General features: G+C 41.4%; 1 protein-coding gene across 1 annotated transcript in view; it reads left to right on the top strand.

The window, feature by feature from the left end:
* LOC122803858 overlaps positions 1–22,728 on the top strand; it is a 1,735,734-nt gene that overhangs the window by 299,858 nt on the left and 1,413,148 nt on the right. Inside the window, exon 4 of the mRNA XM_044073540.1 lies at positions 18,487–18,546. Coding sequence (XP_043929475.1) covers positions 18,487–18,546 — 60 coding nt within the window. The remainder of the gene's footprint in view (positions 1–18,486; positions 18,547–22,728) is intronic.

Here is a 22,728-nt window from a genome sequence, read left to right on the forward strand (position 1 = left end):
CTATGCATGGGGGGGCTCACATGGCAGGCAAATGCATTCAGGGCTACTGGAGCCCAGGCCAGATTCTCCTGCACATCAATCAAAAAGAGATGCTAGCTGTACAGAATGCTCTGACAGCCTTTAAGTACCTAATCCTTCCAGGATAACTGCTTATAAAAACAGACACCACCACAGTTATGTGGTACATAAACAGGGTGGGACCCATTCTTAAACACTTCGCAGGTTAGACATGGCCCCGTGGAACACAGCCTTGAGCAACCAAGTGCATCTACAAGCTCAATTCCTGCCAGGCAAACAAAATTCACTGGCAGATGATTTGAGCACACAACTAGACCCACACTAGTGGAAAAATTGGAGCCCAACACCTTCAATCTTCTGATCGGGGGGTGGCACCGGAGGTCGACCTGTTTGCCTCCCCCGAGAACCACCAGTTGAGCAAATACTGCACCAAGAACCCTCACAGCAGGGCCTGGAAGGTGGATGCCCTATCCTTTCAATGGGAAAACCTTTCAATTTATGCCCCCCCCCCCCCCTGCCCCTTCTCTCAAGAGTACTACTCAAGATAAAACAGGACAGGCCAAGGGCAATTCTTATTGCCCCAGACTGGCCATGTCAGCACTGGTACCCACTCTTACGCAGCCTAACAGCAGTGCCACCCTGGCACCTTCACCAAACTCCAACCCTGCTGTCTCAGCAGGAGGAACAGATTTTGCATCCACAGTTGCAAACCTTAAACCTTTCAAGCCTGGCTTATCCCTTGAATACCCCACCAGCAACCTTCAGCAAACAGGTGCTGGACGTCATTCTTGAAGCCAGAAGGCCTAGTACTAGGAAATCCTGTGCAGAAAAGTGGAAAATATGTCGTTTTGGAATCATTCTCAAGGGAAGGACCCAGCAGTGCCCTCCTTACCTCGAATCCTGGATTACCTAGCAGAGCTACTCCACAGAGTCCTATCCTTCTCCACCATTAAGATTCATGCCTCTGCCATCTCAGCTCATTATAATACTGAGCCACCTCTATTTTCTCACTCTCTCATCAAACAGTTCCTGAGAGGGGCTAACAACTTAAGGCCCCCTAGGAGAACACCCACTCCTACCTGGGACCTTAACTTTGTACTGGAAAAGCTCACGCTCCCCCCTTTTGAACCCTACTGCCTTAGCAGAGTTAAAATTCCTCTTTTGGAAAAAAGCCTTGCTTTTAGCCATAACTTCAGCAAGAAGAGTGTCTGAGTTACAGGCACTGATGGCTGTGGAACCCTTCATTATTTTCCATGCTGACAGGGTTTCCCTCAGGACTAATCTGTCCTTTATGCCCAAGGTGGTGTCCAGTGTGGCTCTAAATCAATCCATCCATTTGCCACCCTTCTTCCCTAATCCTCAGAATAAAGGGGAAAGGATTCTGCACTCCTTGGACCTGCACAGACAGCTCAGGTACTACCTTGACAAGACTAAACCTTTCAGAAAATCTGACCAGTTGCTAGTCAGCTTTGCTACAGGGCCAGAGGGTAGGGCCATTTCAAAGCAAACCATTTCCAAACAGATATCACACTGCATCCATTTTTGCTACAAGCACCATGGCAAACCTTACCCCAGAGGGGATCAGACCACATTCCACTAGGACTACTACCACCTTTACAGCATATCTCTGGGGACTCTGGAAGCTGTAACCTGGAGTTCTGTACACACCTTCACCAAACATTACCACTTGCCTATCTTTTCTAAATCCAGGGCTGGATTTGTTACAGCAGTCTTGCAAGGCCTACTAGCCAGCTCTAACACCTCTTGACTGCCTCCACCCTTCTTCAGCTTTGTGACTCAACCCGTGCTGTGATGACTGCAACAGTGAAACACGAAGAACATAGTACAGTTGTGTACACTTACCATAAATGTAGATTTTCTAATGTATTCACTGTTGCAGTCCTGGTTTCCCTCCCTCCAGCCCCCTGGGTTTCTCTATCTTTCTACCTCTCCTCTCTATGGCCATTCCTAATGGCATTGGTATTTACTTTGTACTGGTGGTATTCCCCACCATATACCAGCTCCCTTTTTGGGGACTCCTGACATTTGGGGCAAGAAAAACTGATGTAATGGCGTTGGCTGCATGTTTTATACCCCTGACAACTTGATGTCATGGAAGAAGCGACAGCATCCGACGCAGAAATACTAAGACTCTGGTATTCGGGCCTACTGAGGGCTACCTGCAGGCAGATAACCCAAGTGTAATGACTGCAGCAGTGAATACACTTGAACATCTACATTTATGGTTAAGTGTACACAACTGTGCTTTGCGCCCCCTGTATTACATGTTTCTTATACCCTCTCTCAACAAAATGTTCCATTCGTTCCATCTCAGTAACAAGTGTATGACTACCTTCACATACCTTTTTAACCTTTGAGAACTGACTTTTTACAGTATTGGGAAAAACACGTCTAGGGTGCATACTATCATAGCTTAGTAATCCGTTATGCCAACAGGGTTTCCTATATAGAGTGGTAGTTATTAAACCCGCTTCATCCCTTTGAAGGCTCACATCCAAATGATCAATACATTGTTGTGAGCTAGTGATGTTAAATTTCAAAAAGTCAGTAGTAGTAGTAGATACCATCACAGCAATAAATCTGGTTAAAGAATTTTCATCTCCATCCCATAGCATAAAAACATTGACAAAACGTCGATATAGTTTGACCCTATAGCCGTCAGGATGCTGAAATAAACATTTAGATTCCCAAGAAATGCATAACTAAATTCGCATAAGAATTTGCGCATGGGGTGCCCATAGCGACACCCCATTTTTGCAAATACATTTGCTGTTCAAACATTACTACATTGTTGTTCAATATGAAATCTAAAAATGTACATATTATATTTATGTCCAAAGCACCCCATTTGCCTACATTAAGCAAAGCCTCCCTAATGGCTTTAACACCATACTCACTACGTATACAGGTGAACAAACTCTTAACATCCAGTCACCATTAAAAAATTCTTAGTATCAGTTTCATGAACAAATGTTTTTAAATCACACAAAAATTGTATAATATCTCTCAATATGCTAACAATATGAGGTACAACTTCCTTCAGTTTGTTCTCAACATAAACGGAGAAGGGGCGCTGTTATCCATCCACCCCCAGAGACAATAGATGTTCTTCGTGTTTCACTGTTGCAGTCATTACAGTTGGGTAATCTGCTGGCAGGTTGCCCTCAGTCGGCCTGAATAACAAAGTCTTGGGTCCTGCGTCGGTTGCTGTCTCCTCTTCCATGTCATCAGGTCATCAGGGGTATAAAACATGCAGCTGATGCCATTTTAATCAGTCTTTCTTGTTGCGCGGTGCCCGAATCTGAAGCAGTTCGCAAGTGCCGGTCGGCCGACTCCTGAAATTTTCGTATTAGAGTTTCAGAACCGAAGTCTTCAAACTAAAGCTAAGTACCCTGTTGGGGAAACTTTTTCTTGCTCCTTACCGATGTCAGTAAAAGTTAATAATTGCATTACTTGTGGGAAGCAAATACCTCATAAGGATTTTCATTTGTACTGTATTCCTTGCCTAGGCCCTGATCACAACGTGCCTTGCTGTCGGTTTTGTGCTAAATTTAATCAACGCACTATTAAGCGTCTGTATATTTTGGTTCAAGATTTAACTACCCCGAAATGTCGTTGGTTAGCAATCCGACTACCGGAGTTCCAAAAAACGCAAGGAAAAAGACAGAGACAGACCGTCGAGGTCCAAAACCGACGAAGATTCTCTTAAGCCAGTCGCCGGTTTGCCGGTACTCAGTGAGGTGCTTTCGCAGCCCCTGATACCCACTACTTTTGAGACGCAGGCCTCTACCAAGACCCATTCAGAGTCTGGTATGCCGTGAGATTCGCATAGTATTGAACCTGCGGATGTCTCTCTCTTGGATGGGTCCGGAGCCGCTGAGCAGGCACCGGCTTCTGAGGGTGTTTTCAGGCCTCAACATTTTTACATTAAACTGATGCCAGCAACAAAACAAGATCAAAAACAACTTCTATGTCTAAAAAAACTGATGCATGAGCCATGTGCTCAGGCCCCTATGCCTAAAAAACAGATTATCAAAATGGCTGAGGATTTAATTACCTTGATCAGGGGTTTCCAACCCCCCCCCCCCCCGTGAATACACTCAAACATCTACATTTATGATAAGTGTACACAGCTGTACTGTGTTCTTCGTGTTTCACTGTTACAGTCATTACATTTGGGTTGAGTCCCAAAGCCATGGTTAGGGGGATAGAGCTAAACAGCAGTAGGAGCGGCTATGAGGCCCTGCAGAACTGCAGTGGCAAAGCCTGACCTGGATTTAGAGTAAAGAGGCATATTGTAATGTTTTGTAAAGGTATGCACTGAACTCCAAGTAGCAGCCTCCAAAATGTCTTTGGTTGGTACTCCCCTGAGAGGCTGCAGAAGTGGCTGCAGCTCTGGTTGAATGTGGCCTAATGCCCTTAGGCACTGGTTTGCCATGTTGTGAGTAGCAGAAATAAATGCAGTGACCTATCCACTTTGAAATAGTCTGCTTGGAGATGGCCTTTCCTTGTGATGCTGTGGCATATGCCACTAGTAATTGCTCTGTCTTTCTGAAAACTTTAGTTTTGTCCAAGTAGAATCTAAGTTGTCTGTGTACGTCCAAAGAATGCAGAATTTTCTCCCTCTTGTTCTGTGGATTTGGATAAAAAGTTGGCAAATGAATTGTTTGGTTAAGGGCTACATTGGACACCACCTTTAGGCATAAATGTAGGGTTTGTTCTCAGGGAGACCCTGTCTGGATAGAAAATGATAAAGGGTTCCACAGCCATGAGAGCCTGTATCTCTGAAACTCATCTTGCAGAAGACGCGCTTCAGTTCTGAGGAAGCCCACATAGCAGTCGGTGAAAGCGCTTAACATAACACTGTTTTACTGTTAAGTAGTGTTTTTGTTTGTATGGCAGCGTGTTTGGAAGAAATCCTGTCTTTTTTTAAGAAGAAGAAGCTGGTGCACTTATTGGTGATACGTGGCTGTGTACTTTCCAGGAGGAAGCTACTTTTGTTGCATTCTTTTTAAGTTAATATTATTCTTATACACAAAATGTGGGGTTGCGCCCACTATCTTGGCTGTTCTTAGTTAACAGAGAGCAATGCTTCTGAATAATGGGTGCAACCCCACATTTTGTGTATAAGAATATATTAACTTAAAAACATTAAGAATCCAAGTAAATATCCATGCAGAAAGTGTAGTTTTTGTCCTGTCATAAGTGTACAAGTGTTTATATGCCCTCATACTCTGTTTAGGTTTCAGCCGAGGTTTCATGCAGACTGTAATAACACTCATTTGATTTACTTGGCTACTTGTGCTTTCTGTTCTTGCTATTATGTGGGGAAAAAACACACAAAAAACTAAAAGAACAGATTAGTAAGCATATTTATGAAATAAGTAAACAGAGTTAAAATAATGCTTTACCAAAACACAATGGTGTATCCAGGCCATCATTTTAATTTTGAAGTATTACAATTGGTACATCCTAACAGTAGAGGGGGTGACATGAACAATAATTTAGAGCAAATATAATTGCGATGGATTCTACGATTGCAGGCACACAGGCTACCAGGAATTAATTGTACTGTCAGTTTAAAACCTGCTCTAAAAGCATGCAGGTTAAAGTGAAAATATTTCTGTATACCTCTTTAAGAGGCTAATTATATTTACTTGCTTTGGTGTGAAATTGATTTATGTATTTAAGTATGGGCCTTTTACTGTGGATTGTATTAAGACCTGAGGAAGCACTAGCAAAAGCACTTGTTTTTTATATTTTTTATTATGTATTTTATTGAAATTGTGTCAACAGTCATGGTTATCCAGCTGGTTTTTTCTTTGTTTGCTGTTTGGACTTCGAGCTTGCGTTCTTGGTATACGCTGGTAATTATTTCTTCAATATCTGTCTCTGGGCTGTGTTTATTGTCAGTTAAAAGCAGTGTCTCATTCTGCTTGCTGGCTCACTCTTTGCTGGATAAAAATATTTTGCTTCCTCCATGACCTTTTTTGCATCAAAAAGATGTTTGATAATTTACAAACCTGTTTGGATAGCTTGGTATATCCGTTAATCTCACATGATATTCCCTGATTACTAGAATAAACTTGCATCTTTCCTCCCTGGGGTGCAGTTATAATAATTCCCACAAAAAAATTATATCCTAAATTTTTAATAATATTCCCTTTGCCACATCTTTTTTTCTCCTGTTTCAATTGCATCTTTACTGATAAAGGTTTTGCCTGCTTTCTCATTGCCAAATTTGGAGCATACACAGAGTGCCCTCTCAGTTAATAAATCTTGCTGTAGAACACAAGTCCAGTTGCTTATATTTACTTGCATGCTGTGTGTTCATTCCTGTTTCTCTGGTACAGCAGAAAAGCTGATGTTCTTCGTATTTCACTGTTGCAGTCTTCACATTTGGTTTATCCCTGGCAGGGTAGCCCTCGGCCGGCCCGAATGCCAGAGACTTAGTATTTCTACGTCGGTTGCTGTCACTTGAGGACTGACGTTAGGTCGTCAGTTGTATAAAGTCAGGCAGCCGACGCCATTACATCAGTCTTTCTTGCCGTGGAGCCTGAAACAGAAGCAGTTTGCACGAGTGCCAGTTGGCCGCTATCTGAGTTTCTTTTCCGAATTGAAGTTGAAGTCTTCTAAAGCTAAGTACCCCGTTGGGGATAATTTTTTCTTGCACTAACCGATGTCAGGAAAAGTTAATTGTCTCGCCTGTGGAAAGCAAATACCACACTGAGACTTCCACTCTTACGTACTTGTGTAACTTGTCTTGGCCTAGACCACGACGAGCCTCGTTGCTTCTGTGCTTTGTTCAATGCCAGAACTTTCCATTGTCAGGCCCTTATTGTAGCCAGATATTTTCGTTTACAGTCTTCGAATTCCGATATGGCTTCTGTAAGCCATCCGACAGCAGATCTTCCGAAAAAGCATAAAGATAAAGACAGAGACAGATAGCACAGGTCCAAACCTACCAACAACTCTTTGTTAAGCTAGTTGTCAGTCCTCCGGTACTCAGTGAGACGCTTTCGCAGCCCCTGATGCCCACTTCATTTGATTCACATGCCACTACCGAGACCCTTTTGGAGTCTGGTATGCCGCAAAACTCTTCCTCGTCTAAGGATCCTGCGGTCATCTCTACTTTGGATGGGTCTGGAGCCGCTGAGCAGGCACCGGTTTCCCAGGAAGTACTTCGCACCACTGTATCTTGACACAAACCGACCTCTTCTTTAGCGACTACCATTCTTTCAAAAACAACTGAGATCCCGAGAAACCGACTACCCACTCTGACACCTGCTTCCTTGCCTCAGTTTCAAATGCTTAAAATGGCGGAAGACCTTATCATGCTGATCAGGGGAAGCCAAGCTACCCCCTCAAAAAGGAAAGGAGATCTGTTCCCAGTAGTTCTGTCTGAACAAGATTCAGATGAATCTGATGCATATGACTATGAAGACATACAACCCCCCTCCACTTATGAGGATTCTAATGTAGAGGATTCCATTCCTTCAGCCTCTCCCCCAGAGGATTTTTCCTTTGGGTAAACCCTGCATATTTTAAAGAAGCATTTCCAAAAGGAAAGTCAGGACTACCCTCAGTCTAAAAAGAGACTCAGGGAATTCCTAGATCTTCTACAACACAGACCCTTGGCCATCCTCCAGTTCTGGATGTGGTGGATGATGTTTTCCTTGAATCCAGCTCGACTCCTGATGCCCTACTTCCTGCTCCTGGGAAACCAGACAGGTGCTGCAGAGTCCCTGACTCTCTCAAATACCTTTTCAAAAATCCTAAAGCTGACCCTGAGGTCATTTCTCAAGGACCAAAATGGATTAAAGCAACTTCTGCTAAGAATCCCACACCCTCAGACAGGAATTCCCCAGCATTAGACAGATGGGGTAAAAAATTATGCAACTCAGCTACTCTTGCTATCAGGGCACTAAATTGTCAGTTCCATATGCTTAAATATCAGCAACTTACTTTGGAACTCCTCAAACAAAAAAAATTCTTCCTTTCCTGCTTGGGCAGACTCTAAAGATTTACAGGATTTGATGCATTCTGCAAGTCAAGTAACTAGACACACTTTGCACTGTAGTTTTCATGCCTTAGAAGCTTCTTGCAGGGCAGCAGTCACTGGATCTGTCATTAGAAGACATGCATGGCTTAAGGAACAACCCCTGCCAGACCATGTCAAATCTAAATTGTTGGATGCCCCCTTGCACAAAGATAACTTATTTGGCAGTAAGGCAGAAGAGGTCTTAAAAAAGATGGAATTAAAAACAAAATCTCTGCAAACAGTTAAATATTTCTTACAGGTACAGCCCTCTAGATTCAGCAGACATTGCCCCTCCAAGCACTGGTCCTTTTCCTGCTCCGACTAGACAGGCTCAGCCTAGGACCTGTGGAAACAGACTCCCCACACAGCAGCCCCACGGAATGCGGAGATCTAAGCAGTGGACTGCCTCCACTTCAAAACCAGGGAGTTCTAAGCCACCCCCTTATGATAAGAATTCACAGTGACACACCTCCGCCCGACCCGCCCTCTGCATGCCCTCACGTACCCTTAGGAGGAAAACTCTCCTTTCAATTAAGCACCTGGTCCACCATTACCAAGGACCAGTTGGTTCTGAACATTGTGTCTCAGGGATACAAATTCTCTTTCCACACCCTTCCAACCCCAAATGGGTTCCCAGATTTTCCACCAAATCAGTGGGCAGAGGCTCAAAAGCAAATCTATTCTCTGCTCTCTGAGGGCAGTAGAACACGTTCCTGCAGAACAGATAGGCCAAGGCTTCTATTCCAGACTTTTTCTGGTGCCCAGAAAAGAGGGCACCTGGCATCCCATCCTCAATCTATCCATTCTAAACACCTTCCTGGTAATCCCAAAATTCAAAATGTTCACCCTCCAAGCAGCTGCTCCCCATACTCTCCAAGGGTGCTTGTCTAGCCACCCTAGATCTAAAAGAGGCCTACCTCCAGATTCCTATCAGGCAATCATGCAGAAAATACCTCTGCTTCAGTGCAGGACCTCAACACTTTCAGTTCTCTGTGCTTCCCTTTGGCTTATCTACTGCTCCCAGAGTTATCACAAAATGCCTTGCTCCGGCCATTGCCTTTTGCAGGCAAAGAAATATTCAGATTTACCCCTACTTAGACGATTGCCTTATTCAGGCAAACGGCTAAGAAAAGCTGCTCAAGCACCTGACATTTGTAAAGACCCTACTAACCTTGCTAGGGTACACAATCAAAGAAGAAAAAATTAAAGCCAGGTGCCCACCCAAAGGATAATCTTCCCGGGAGCAAGTGTGGACACAACATCTCAGATGGCATACCTTACACCAGGGAAACAAAACTTCCTGACGGCCTACTTCTCTCAACTGGCCACCAGGCCCCAGCTTTCTGCAAGGAAAATCCTGTATGCTTTGGGATTCATGGCATCCTACATACTCCTCATTCCGTATGCCAGACTGTATATGAGGAAACTTCAATGGTACTTAAAGAGCCTTTGGTGTCAACACTCTCAAGACCTGGAAACCCTTCTACCTATAATTCCTTGCCTCAGAAAATAATTTCTTTGGTGGGTAACAGCATGCTCCCACAATGAGGGACTGCACTTTTCCCCACACCCCGCCGCGCAGACCCTCACCACAGGCGCATCAGACTATGCTTGGGGAGTACACGTGGATACAGAGGCAATGGAGCTTACAGCAAATCCCCCTGTACATCAGTCAAAAAGAGATGATGGCTGTGCAGCATGTCTTAATAGCTTTCAAACCCCTTCTATCTCTCCAGGGGTTTTCCTGATCAAAACAGATAACACCACTGTGATGTGGTACATCAACAAGAGGGAGGGACTCGCTCCTACCCTCTATGCAGGCTGGCTATGACCCTTTGGCTCACATCCTCTTCCATGCACCTACACCTGTTAGCACAATACCTGCCAGGCTGTCTCAATTCCCTGGCAGACCAGTTAAGCAGAAACCTTCTGGACCCACACGAGTGGTGGCTCAACAGAAGTACCTTCACCTTAACAACTCAGAAATGGGGATCCCCGAAGGTCGATCTCTTTGCCTCCCACACCAACCATCACCTCAGCAAGTTCTGCACCAGGGAGCATCACTGCATGGCTTGGAAAGCGGGTGCCCTGTCCTTCCTCTGGGTCATCCTCTTGGTCTATGCCTTTCCTCCCCTACCTCTCATCCCGAAGATACTGCTCAAAATAAGGGAGGAAAAACCAAGAACCATTCTAATAGCTCCAGACTAGCCCCGACAACATTGGTACCCCTTGCTGCGCAGCCTGTCCCCGCTGCCTCCATTGCATCTTCCTCAGATTCCAAGCCTCGTAACCCAGAGGGGAGGGGAATTCATGCATCCCCAATTGCAGACACTCAGTTTGGCAACTTGGCTTATTCCTTAACCAATCTGCCATCCTCAGTAAACAGGTTCCGGATATTATCAGTGAGGCCAGATGCTCTAGCACCAGAAAGTCTTATGCAGATAAATGGAAAAGGTTCTGCACCGGATCCAGGCTAAGGGGACCAATATGGCACAGCCCTCCATCCCTCTCATCCTGCATTACTTAGCTGACCTACTTCACAGTGGTCTCTCTTTCTCCTCTATTAAAATTCTTACCTCTGCTGTTTCTGGTCATTTTCCCATTGAGCAGCCTCTTTTTTCACACCTTTGATCAAACAGTTCCACAGAAGCGCTAGCAACTTGAGGCCCCCCAGAAGGGCACCAACACCAGCTTGGGAACATTAAGTTTATCTTAGAAAAGCTCACCCTGCCGCCTTTCCAACTAACTTCTTTGGCAGAGCTAAAATTTCTCTCCTGGAAAACAGCATTCCTTCTGGCCATCACTTAAGCCAGAAGAGTCTTTGATCTGCAAGCACTCATGGCTGTGGAACCCTTCATCATCTTCCATGCGGACTGGGTATCCCTTAGAACTAACCCATCCTTTATGCCTAAGGTGGTGTCCACTGTGGCTCTAAATCAATCCATTCATTTACCTACCTTCTTTCCTAATCCCCAGAACAAGGGGGAAAGGATTCTTCACTCTCTAGATGTGCACAGACAGCTCAGATACTATCCGAACAGGACTAAATCCTTCAGAACACCTGATCAATTGCTGGTTAGTTTTGTTACAGTGGCAGAAGGCAAAGCCATCTCCAAGCAAACCATTTCCAAATGGATAGCACACTGCATCCATTTCTGCTACAAACAGCATGGTAAGCCTCCCCCAAGGGGGTTAGGACACACTCCACCGCGCAGCCTCCACCCCTGCAGCTTTCCTCAGTGGAGTCCCCACCAGGGACATCTGGATGTTGCCACATGAACATCTGTTCACACTTTTACCAAGCATTACCACCTGCCTCCCTTCTCCAAACCCAGGGCAGGGTTTGCCTCTGCAGTCTTCCAGGGCATCCTAGCCAGCCCCTAGCTTCCGTGACTGCCTCCGTCTATTTCCTCAGCTTTGGGAATTTACCCAAATGTGATGACTGCAACAGTGAAACACGGCGAACATAGTACAGTTGTGTACACTTACCATAAATGTAGATGTTAGAGTGTATTCACTTTTACAGTCTTGGTTTCCCTCCATCCCCCTGTTTTCTCTTTCTCCTTTTGTTATCTTTCTTCCTTGTTCCTGTCCTTACAAGGGACATATTGGTATTTATTTTCCACTGGTGGGGTTCTTCCACCAGAACCTGGCCTCCTACTTTGTGGGCTGCTGACAGGTTAGGGCAAGAAAAACTGATGTAATGGCATTGGCTGCCTGACTTTATACTACTGACATACTGATGTCAGTCCTCAAGCGACAGCAATCGACACAGAAATACTCTGGTATTCAGGGTGGCCGAGGGCTACCCTGGTGGGGATAACCCAAATGTGATGACTGCAACAGTGAATACACTCTAGCACAGGAGTGTCCAACCCGCGGGCCGCATGCGGCCCCCAGAGCTCTTCCATGCGGCCCGCGACCCTTAAATTCAAATTTAACTTTTTTCCGCGTGTTTTCACGTCCGCGTCCTTCAGCTATTCTGCGCATGCGCAAAATTACTTTTTTCACGTTTTTTTTCTTGCCAGCATCTTTCAGCTGGTATGCGCATGCGCCAAAACACAGTTCGGTCGTTTTTTTCATTTGCAGTGAAGGAAGGAGTGAGATCGCGGTGAAGAAAGTGGATGTATTATTTATTTTACACACTGACTACAACATCAATTCTACAGCAGTAAAAGGTAAGCTAAGCTATATAGACAGTATTAAAGTGATCTTAAATGGGTCAGAAATATTTCTGCAGCAAAACGTTGTTTGACTATAAGTGGCAATGGTCTTACTATCAGTGAAGCAGCCCTTCTCTGGAAAGCTGAATGGAGTTTGCAGAATGTTGTCCTTGTTCTTTATCTTGAATATTATTCTTGTAAGAGTTTCAAAGTGCACTTTGCTACTATTTTTTTTCTTTAAATTGAAATGGGAGGGTAATAGCAGCCAAACGATATAAGTTGGGCTGAATGGGGTTTATTTACTGCTGAATGGAGTTTTCTACATAAGGTAGTTGGTTTACTATTATTTGCTGTGTTGACAGCAGAAATTTTCTGTATTTTTTTACAAATCCGGCTAATTACATGATGGCTCCTGAGTCATTAACTATTAATTCTAGTGCCCATGGCCTTCCAAATTAATTGTTTTATTTTTTCCAAGAGAGCAGACTTGGTGGTGTTAGTTGTTTTTCCCTAAGATAGGTTACTTTGGTTGAAATAGTTGCTATTCTGTCTTTTTGTTCTGTATATATTTGGTTGATTGTCATGAGATTTCTTCCTCTCTCCAGTGCTTAGTTTCTCTACTCAATGAATGATATTATCTCATTTAATAGTCAAGGGTATCATTTGCCTTCTGAGCCTCCTCGTGGTAATTGGGAATAGTGCCCTGTATCTGGAATAATTGTTCTGTACAACAAGTAAGAATGTTGTTAGGGGATGACTAAATGTAAAAGAGTGTCCAGTTTGTGTTTTCACTTTAAGTAGGTTGCCCTCTTCACTTTCAGATACTGATTAACCATTAATGGGTGTGGGGGGAGGTGGTGGTGGTTCTGTTTTTAAAAACAGTTTTTTTCCCATAGATAGGCACCTGTGTTTTATGTTACTTATCTCCAGGTCTAGAATGGTGGTGTTTCAGGTTTATACTGGTTGACAGCATATAAGGTTCATAGGTTGATACTAAGCTTTTGCAGGGTCTCAAACAGCATTAATATTTAGAAGAGTATGAGGTCAGACTTCAAATTTAGCAAGTATTTTTACTGCTCACAGGTAGTATCAGTAAATGATAAAAGAAAGTGATTGTCATTAAGCATGAAGCATTTGTTACATGGCATCAGAGGCTGCATACGTTTAAGTCAGTCTAACCTGGAATCTGATATTGCAATCATGTAATAGTGGGAGGTAATAAAGTGATTTGAACTAGTCTCTCAAGGTGCACAGTAATAACTCAAACAGACATACTTGAGATAGTCATGATGCAGATAGGCAGGTGGGAATGGAGCAAGTGTAAACCCGTGTATTCAGTGCTGCACTTTGTCATCCTGAAGCTTAGTGGTGATTTTGAGGTTGTTCACATATGATAAAATGATGCTTAAGCCATTTGCATCTGCATATTAGATAAGATGACTTTTCTGTAGTATTTTTGCATGTTAGTTAGATGTTGCCCGTTCGATTCTCAGTTAGAGCGTCTTCCGTGTGGCGACATGCGTGAATGGGCATTCCTTCGTTGAAGGTTGTGCTTTAGGCCAGGCAAGCCAGCATGTAAAAATCTACTGCCAATCATTAGCGGAGCGGAGTTGCGCTGCGGTGACCCCTAACCAGGAAAAGCCAAAAGACACAAACAAACATTTATGAATACTGCAAACAGAATGCTCTCCATAGAGGTCCTTGGAGGAATTTATATTAAGATAATGGAAGACATGGACATCTTTAGGAAACCAGCAAAATCACAGGTATGATCTCATACAAATTGAAAGTTTCGTACCTGTTAATTTTTTTTACAAAAGATGTTAGATTTAACTGTTTTCTTCAATAATTAGAATGAGATATTGAATTTTAGGGCATATACCTGTGGTCTTTTGCTCTTTAGTTTAGGATGCGTCGTTAGAGACAGACTCCCTTTTTTTTTTTTTTTTTTTTTTTTTTTTTTTTTTTTTGTCCTCACTTGCCGTTTGCCCCCAGACCATTTCTGTTGACTCAATGCGGCCCTTGCAACTGAAAAGGTTGGACACCCCTGCTCTAGCATCTACATTTCTGGTAAGTGTACACAACTGTACTTTTTTTTCTGCATGCCCTGTGTTTTAACTTTATTTTGTAAAATAGCTGTTCTTGAGAATTGTCATGCTTGACCAGCCATTTCTTCATTTCTTTGTCTGATTTTTGTTGTTTTATCAGTTCATCTGAATAGCTAAAGTTTTATATTTACTAACATGTTATTTGACTTCAGAAATTCCTCTCCTGTTTCACTTATTTTTTGAACATCTCTAAGTGCATTTGATTGCCCCCCCCCAATTATGGAAGACATTTTCTGTACCAGTGCTGAAACTTGGACGTTTTGCTGAACAGCTGCAAGATTCTTCACATCGTTTTTTTCCCATCATTTTCTGGTTGATTTTTCTTTGCCTTCTCTAAATTTCTTTTTTGCTGGCATCCAGGCATTGTATTTACTAGTCAGTAATTGAAACTTATGTAGACTAAAAGCTTTTACTGGCTTTGTTTCAGTTTCTGCTTTCACTGTGCCACAGTTCTAATCAAGCTACTAATAAGTGTGCAGCCATCTTGGAACATCTACTTTCTCTTTTCTTCACCTTTGTTCTGCTTGCCATATTTCAAGTACGGTATACTGAAGAACAGGTAAAGTAAGAGTTGTATAATGCATGATGGGAAGGAAGGTGGTACCAGGCAGGCTCAGTCCTAACACCTGTAGTGTTATTCCTAAAAGATGCCCCCTTTGGACCTTATTTGCATATTGATGTAAGTGCATATATTTTGCATGTCCATCTCTTTTGATAATATTTGTTCCCATTAGACATGTACACTTCTAGAAGGATTTACATTTTTGTCAGGTGTGACAGCTACGTCAAGTATGTCAATGAGAAAGCTCAAGACTCAAGATTTGAACTTTGAGTCCCAAGCAACACTAGCCAGTTAAGGTACTTTATTCCTGAAAGCTTTGACATTATGCCTGTTGGATCTTGAGTGGTTGTCGGTAAAGTCACATTTTGAAAATCTGTCTCAGATAAGTTTTTGTCATTCACAAGCAGCAGTTTTAAAAAAGTATGAGGCAGCATTTTTTTTGCATGAGTGTGTGTGAGATTTTAGTTTTAACATGTAATTTTATAGCTTTGTGGTGGGTGCATGTAGCGGGCAGTCTGAGAAGACCTTCCCATCACTTCTGCAGGGGGTGCTTCATTTCATGTGCCTCCTGTTCCTGAAAAAAAGGGGGTACCTGGTTTTCACCAGACAAATGCACTTCCCACTATGCCTTCCTCAGGTGTGCATACTCCCCAGATGAGGCGAGTGGGTCATATCTCGTTACGCTTCACCCTGCCCAAATCAAACCCCATTTTTCTGGATTATAATCGGTGCCATCCTTGTGTACTATGGAGCTAGGCTAAAAGGCAGAAAACACTTGTCAGTGCCACCACTGACAGTGGGCAGAGGCAATGAATCCCTCTAAACGAATATCTGTAGAAGCTGTTAGACCCTTCACCATGCCACAGTTGCTGTAACTCCTCTCCCCAAACAAGCATGTTCTAGCTTCTAAAATTAAAAATGCTTTGGATGCTTTTTCTGTTGTTTCTGGCCCTGGTTGCTGTTAAGCTGTAGCACAAAATTAAAGCTCAGCACTACTGAAAGCTGCTTAAAACTTAGCACATTTTGTATGTCAAAAAGATGCTTACCATGTTTCTTTTTCCCAGATTTTGAGTGCAATCAAAGTGATTTGTTTACTGTAAGGTGTTTTGTACCAGCTAATCCTTGTTGCCTTCAAATTGTGTTTTCTCTAGTTGTTTGGAATCCTGGACCAAACTCCTGCACACCATACTTAAGTGATTTTACCAGAATTAGTAATAAAGCAGCTTTTCAAAATTAGTGTCACATTGCTTCCTTTCAGTAACCGTCATCAGCTACTTGGCGTGCCACACTCCTGATGCTGCTTTCTGCAAAATATTGTTATAGTAAAATAAAGAGGAAAATATGCCATATTTCATATACTTCTATGATGGAGTATTGTATTTCAGTTGAATTCTAAAGTTTATGACGTCCCGTTAATGTCAGATTGTATGTTTCCTAACTTGGTCGGATGCCTGAGCCAAATTTCCTATGCACTGCAAGTAGTGTTATCTACATTTCCTCCAAGACTTGCCATTCCATGTTTGTTTTCAGCTCCTCAAGTTATATTAGTAATTGTCACTGGATACTTGACTACGTTTTCAGCTCTTGGAGGTTTTGTTTCCAATACAGCATTCATCCAGCCCTGCCCCTGATGCTTGGACTATGTCCAGAATATATGTATTACAGATCTATATTATCCATTAAGAGCTTTATTCTCCCAGTGGGCCTTAGTCTGAATGATCTCCATGCACCCCATAGCTCAAGAAAAAGCTACATTTGACTTCTACATTTAGAAAAGTGGGGTTATGGAATGCAATTATGCTGCAGAAACAGTAGAAATTAAGCAAAATCTTGCAAAAACTGCCTTTGCTGGGGGTGGGGCCTCTTATCACTCACTTGCTGGGTAAGTGGTTTGTTTGGCAAGTGACAGCAGTACCCTGCTACTGCTGTTCTTGTGAGAATACAGCTGGTATTTCAAGCTTCACTAGGCATTTAAATAGTCTTGAGAACTCTCAGGTTTTATTGTTTTTAACAGATTAAGTTTGAACAAATTGTTCCTAATGCATTAACCTGATGAGTTATACAATATATGGGGTCTTTATACAGATGTTCATCTTGACTTTTAAAAGAATGTTTTGAGTACACTACTTTAATAGATCTTAACACAGTGTATACAAAACTCAGCTAATTTGATTTTATAGTAGCTCTATAACTGGAATGAGAGTAGGGGCAAGTGTCCCCATATGTGACCCTATTCTGTCAGCAGTTAAAATGTGAGCACTATACAGCTATATTTAGTTTTCCATCATAATGCTCTTTCCACTCATTTTATGAATGACTTGTTTGTTTTTTGAGGCTGCTGGGATTATTCAGAATGGACCTATTAAAAACCATAGACCATGAGGAGTTGCAGAGGAGAAACTGCAGCTCATATGTATGTATATGTGTGGTTTGTGTGTATGTGTGTATGTATGTATGTATGTATGTGTATGTGTGTGTATATATGCTTGGGGATTCTGTGACTGATAACATACACAAAGTATTGACTGCAATCAGCTGTTCAGTTAAAAATCTGTAATGATCTTCAGCTAGAATTGCTAATATCCCTTATTTTCTTAAAGGTTAAAGTCTGAGTATTGGTTTTACACCCTTGGCTAAACTGGCACATGATGGAAAGAAATAGCATAAGGGGAATGGCTTTAGTGCAGTACTACTATAGTTGTTTTCTTTGTATGTAGCATAGCTGTGGTTCTGTTAAGAAGGAAAGTATTTTTTTTGTTGAGGTGGGCTTGACATTTGGGATGAATAATTATTTTGCATTTTTGTTGCCCCTTCACCTCACAGATATTTTGACTAGTCGGGTCTTGTTTCATTTCCTTTGTTTATAAATTTGACTTCTATTACTTAATTTGTTCATAATGCTTTGCATCTATTGATTATCGGAATGATGAGCTTTGAAATGTAAATTTTCTTAAAAATAAAATGCTGCTATAGTCATTGTTGATAGGCTGCACCCCTCTAAATTAAACTCCACCTCACCAAGCAGTGTGAAAAGAAGATAAGACTTGTATCCAAAAAATGGTTTTGATGAGTTATGAGCACAAGAATTTTTTTGAGAAGAAAAGTCAATAGCTGTCTTACAAAAATAAAGGTCACTCGAGTAAATAATATGTGATGGCACTACATTATATATTTTTGAAATACTGGAAAAGTATGTATTTGTCTAGTGCACAATCAGTTAAATCTAATTTAGCTTTGTAAAGGGGACTGATACAGTTTGTTTTGAAAATATACATTGTATTGCACTGTGGAATACTGCAGGAAAAAGTCAAGTCATTTTGTATTATGTCTCGCTGCCTTAATGAGTTGAATAAGGGAGCAGTATTGTAGTGAGGCAAGTCAAACTAGCTGTCTTTTTATTTCCATTTTAAAGATTGTTTGCTCTTGATCAGTAGTGTTCTTAGTAAAGCTTGCCACTTTTGTAAGGAATTTTGATGGTAATATTTTTGTATAATTTTTTTTAACAGATTGTATGTTTTGAATGAGTTCTATAAGCAAAAATAGTGAGATTAAGTGATATTGGATTTATTACAGATCTTGAAAGTCCCCAGAAGTCCACTTAAAGAAGTCAATGGTGGAAACTGTACAGAGCAGGTAAGTATTACTAGGCTTGTGGGTTTTTTTTTTTATATAAATAAGATGGATGTGGAAGTCCGAGTGACCTTTCTCACCTGCATTATGGGCTATTTAAATGTATTAATATAATTTAGTTAGCTAGATCTTCATTTTGTCAAGTGTTTTAAATTGCAGATGCCTATTACAGAGCTACTCCTGCTTGAAACACCTATATCTGGTGTCAAATTTTGCATCATTCCTGTGGGGTGCTGTTCACTGGCACTATAACATTTAGTATGTAAAATGGATGGCACATATCTTGGTTCTCTACTTTCCCTCCAGCTGTGGAATGGAACAAACCTTGATTGTTGGAGAAAATTTACTGCCTGTTTAGCTTAAGTTTGTTTCCAGTTTTTTTCCTGAGTTCTCAAAGTATTTTGAAAACTTTCAGTCTACAGTGAATTCTTGTGAGACCGTCTGTTTATTATTTAAAGCATGGCATATTTTTTGTTAAGCTGCATCTGTCAGCACTGCTGCCACACGTAGCTTGATATTCTAGTTCTTTTCTCTGCTGGGTGATTTCTGTTTCTGGAGTCTGCACATTTTCCCTATGTCTTTTTCTTTTTTGCTAGATACTCTGGTTTACTCCTCCATCCCAAAAGCATAATGTGTAAATGAATTGGAAATCCTTCAAAGTGTCCATCCATTGTGTATACCTGTGTGCGTGTGTGCACACACGCATCCTCTGATAGGTCGATACCTCTTGTTAAGGATTAATTCACAGCCTTGCACCCATTATAGATTCATAGATTGTCTAGGCTGCCTGTCTTCAGACCATTATGTGCTTATCCAAATGAGCACATAGTGCCTTCCTGTGTCAAGGAGAGATCCACAAGATTGCCCTTGGGAGAAATTATTATCCAGCAAGTCGTCAAGGTTAACTCTGTAAGCAGATAGTTATTCCAAGTGTGGGGAGCTTGGGATATGATTGTATTCTACCAAAGTTTCTTATTAATTCACTAATATTTTTGTACAGAAGGTCAAGAAGGGTAGGGCAATTCATTGGCTCAGTAGGCTAAACGTGCAGGTCACCTCACAGTAGCTGATGAGAAACAAAGTAAATTTGTATGGCTGCCAACCTATAAAGATAACTGAGGGATTTGAGTGAGACATGTGATCTTTTCATTTGGCAGTCTCTGAAATCTTTCAAGTTGCATGGATATCAAAATGGGCATGATTTTCTGTAACTGGCGTAGAGAGAGATAAAGGGCAAGTAAAACTTGAATCTACAGAGATGCCTTTGGAGGAAAGTTTAGTAAGATAAAAAAAAAAAAAAAAAAAAAAAAGTACTGCGAGACCTAATGGTCAAAAGGAAGCGAGTCATCTATAAAGCTATCCAGATCTCTGACTATGTAAGTTTGATGGGTTGTATGGTTAATATGAAATGAGGAGTAAATGTTTACTAAACTGGACAGTGCTGTGCTCCCCCCTCCCTCATTTAATTTAAGACCATAATGCTTAAACAGTGCATCAGCATAACATAATTGTAGCTTGAGAAAGTAATTGAATGATAATGTCTAGTTGGAAGTCTGAAAATTTAGACAGCCGTAGACAAGGGGTACTGACTTTGGAAATCAGAAAAGTAAATGCCAAATAGGAGAGGGATCAATACAGAGTTATATGAGCTTTCCTGGTAACATTTTGTACACGCACAGAAGGCACTGCCAGCTCTTATACAGTAAACTCTCGGGTAACCAGCACCAATGGGGATTGGTAGATGCCGGATAATTGTAGTTTCTGGTTGCTTGAGAGTTGTTATTAAAAATAGTTTGACTAATACTGTACCCTGCACTATTTGTTTGGCTTGACTTGTTCTTATTTTGGGGAGAGAGCAAATTTATTCCTATCTTCCTTTTTAAAACTCCAAAACTCTAAAAACGTAAGGTATTTTTCTGTGGGGGGTGGGGACAGAAAATGCAACACATGAAAATTGTACAGTATTGTTTTTTTTCTGATTGCTTGAGTTTAGGTTAACTCAGAGTTGAATGTAATATTGGTTCTGTCAGTCTGAGAGCTTGCTATCCATCAAACAATATATGCATTTGTTTTAATTTAACAGTTTTGTTTAATATTTGAATGAAGAATAGTGAGAAAGGCTTTGGTCACATCAAGGTGTGCTATATGTACATAATGACAATTATCTACTACTACTTTTATGAAGAAGTCCGCAACATTGAGAAGACAGAATCTCCCTTTGACTTCACCAGATTGATCTGGGTCCCAGAGTTGGAAGTTTCTAATACCGGAATTTGAGTTTGGGGATAATGCATAGCACAGATTTATGTACCAGACTGGTGAATATTGTGTCTGTAATTTCTAGGCTTAGTGATAGAACTACCTTTAATTAAAATCACCAAAGTGGCAATTTTCCAGACATCACAGGTATGGCCTGCAGCAAGGATCTGTTTAAAGAAGTAGGAGCTCAGATCATATCTGATACTAATAATTAGAAGATCCAGTATATAATTCGGGCCCATTGACATGGTACTCTTAGCTTCTGAGAAGGCTGACAGAAGTTCACTCATGGTTGTAGGTGGCAACTAGGCCTTTGTACCTTGCGGAGGGGAGGAAGACTTAAACATATAGGTAGTGTAAAGTGAGCACTGATTTTTTGGTCAGCTAGAATATTAGCCAACATCAAAAGATCAGTGTGTATATTACCTTTTTCTTGGCTGGCATCCAGGCATTGTTCTTAAATTCCTAACACAGTTTAAAAAGTTTGTGTGCATGTGTGTTTATACATTGGTCGAGTGTGTTTGGTTGATAGCTGTGTAGTCGATCGACTACACAGCTGGTCGGACATGTTCTGAGTTTGAACAAGGTTGGTGAAATATGCTCTTATCCTGTGTTTATGCAATCTTGGAGTAAGTATATGTAATTAGCAGGGGTTGTGTGGGGCATAGAAAAGCATGCCCCCCCCCCCCCCCGCAAAAAGTGATTACCCCCCATGCACTGTGGCGTTTTTTTAGCACGTGTAGTTCCTTGTTGACGTACATGGTTTTGACATAAAGGCATCGATATTTAGCTTGTTGATGGGTATGTTCAATGTATATGAATACACCCATACATATATTATAGACGTGTGTATGTATACATTTGTATGTAAAATATGGACTAAATAATGGCATCTCTGTGTTCGGTCAACCTGCTTCAGTTTTCTCCTTGGGTATACAGAATGTGATTGCTATATTTACTGAAGAATTTCTTCCATTTATTGTGTAGTTTTCTGATAAGATTATTCCATCATAAGGGATTATTCCATCATAAGGGATTGTTTCAGAATTCCTACATTATTTGGAATGGCTGGAAAATAACATGTCAATAAAGGTATGCGAGTGAGAGAAGAAAGCGGAGATCTAGGAGAATGCATTAGCACTGGGATATGTCATTAATGAAATGAATCTACTTTTCCTTAGAACATCAACGAACTATAATAGGTTAGCCTTCGAGAAGATTGTTCTAGATTAATGGTCTTATTTAACAGGTGAAGATGCAAACCAGGGAGAAGTGCATAAAAGGGATGTGTTTGTGAGGTAAAAATCAAGAATATTAGGACTCCTACTGTTTAAGTAAGGTAACACTTAGGAAGTTGAACTACTGAGTATGCTTGCCTTTGGTGAAGTTCTGCTAGCTAGTTGAAAAATAGTGGAAATTCCTCAAAAGAAAACCATTTGGAGTTGTGGAACTTTCAGATAAGGCACTTGGATAATTACGGTCAGAGGTGATAAAGTAAGGTACTTTATAACTAGCTATGAAATTGCAATTGACCTTGTTTAGTGCAACTTGTACTTTATTACTTTTACTTTAAGGGTGTGGAATCTATCCAGCGAAAGTGGTCCCTGACAATTATTTATGCTTCCCCAATTGTCCACTTGTTCCAACACACAAAAAAAAACCAGAATTTGGAGAAGGCAGGACATTCCAAACTATGTTTTCTAAAAACGTTTTCTACATCTCCAGATCGCACCGAAGCAAGATGTTCCTTCAGCCAGTCTGACGGTCTCCTACAAGTTTTGCCTATGTAGAATGCTTTACAGACATCACAGAAAGCAACATAAACATCAAAAGTGGAATGACAGTTATAGAACTTTTTAAAAACTGCTAGATATCTGCAATGTGTAAAGAAATAGCTGCGGCCCCTGTTCTTTGGTGATTGTGATG

This window comes from Protopterus annectens, chromosome 6.part0 (assembly GCF_019279795.1).
Source record: "Protopterus annectens isolate FY-2018-M chromosome 6.part0, PAN1.0, whole genome shotgun sequence".
NCBI classification, from domain to species: Eukaryota; Metazoa; Chordata; order Ceratodontiformes; family Protopteridae; genus Protopterus; species Protopterus annectens.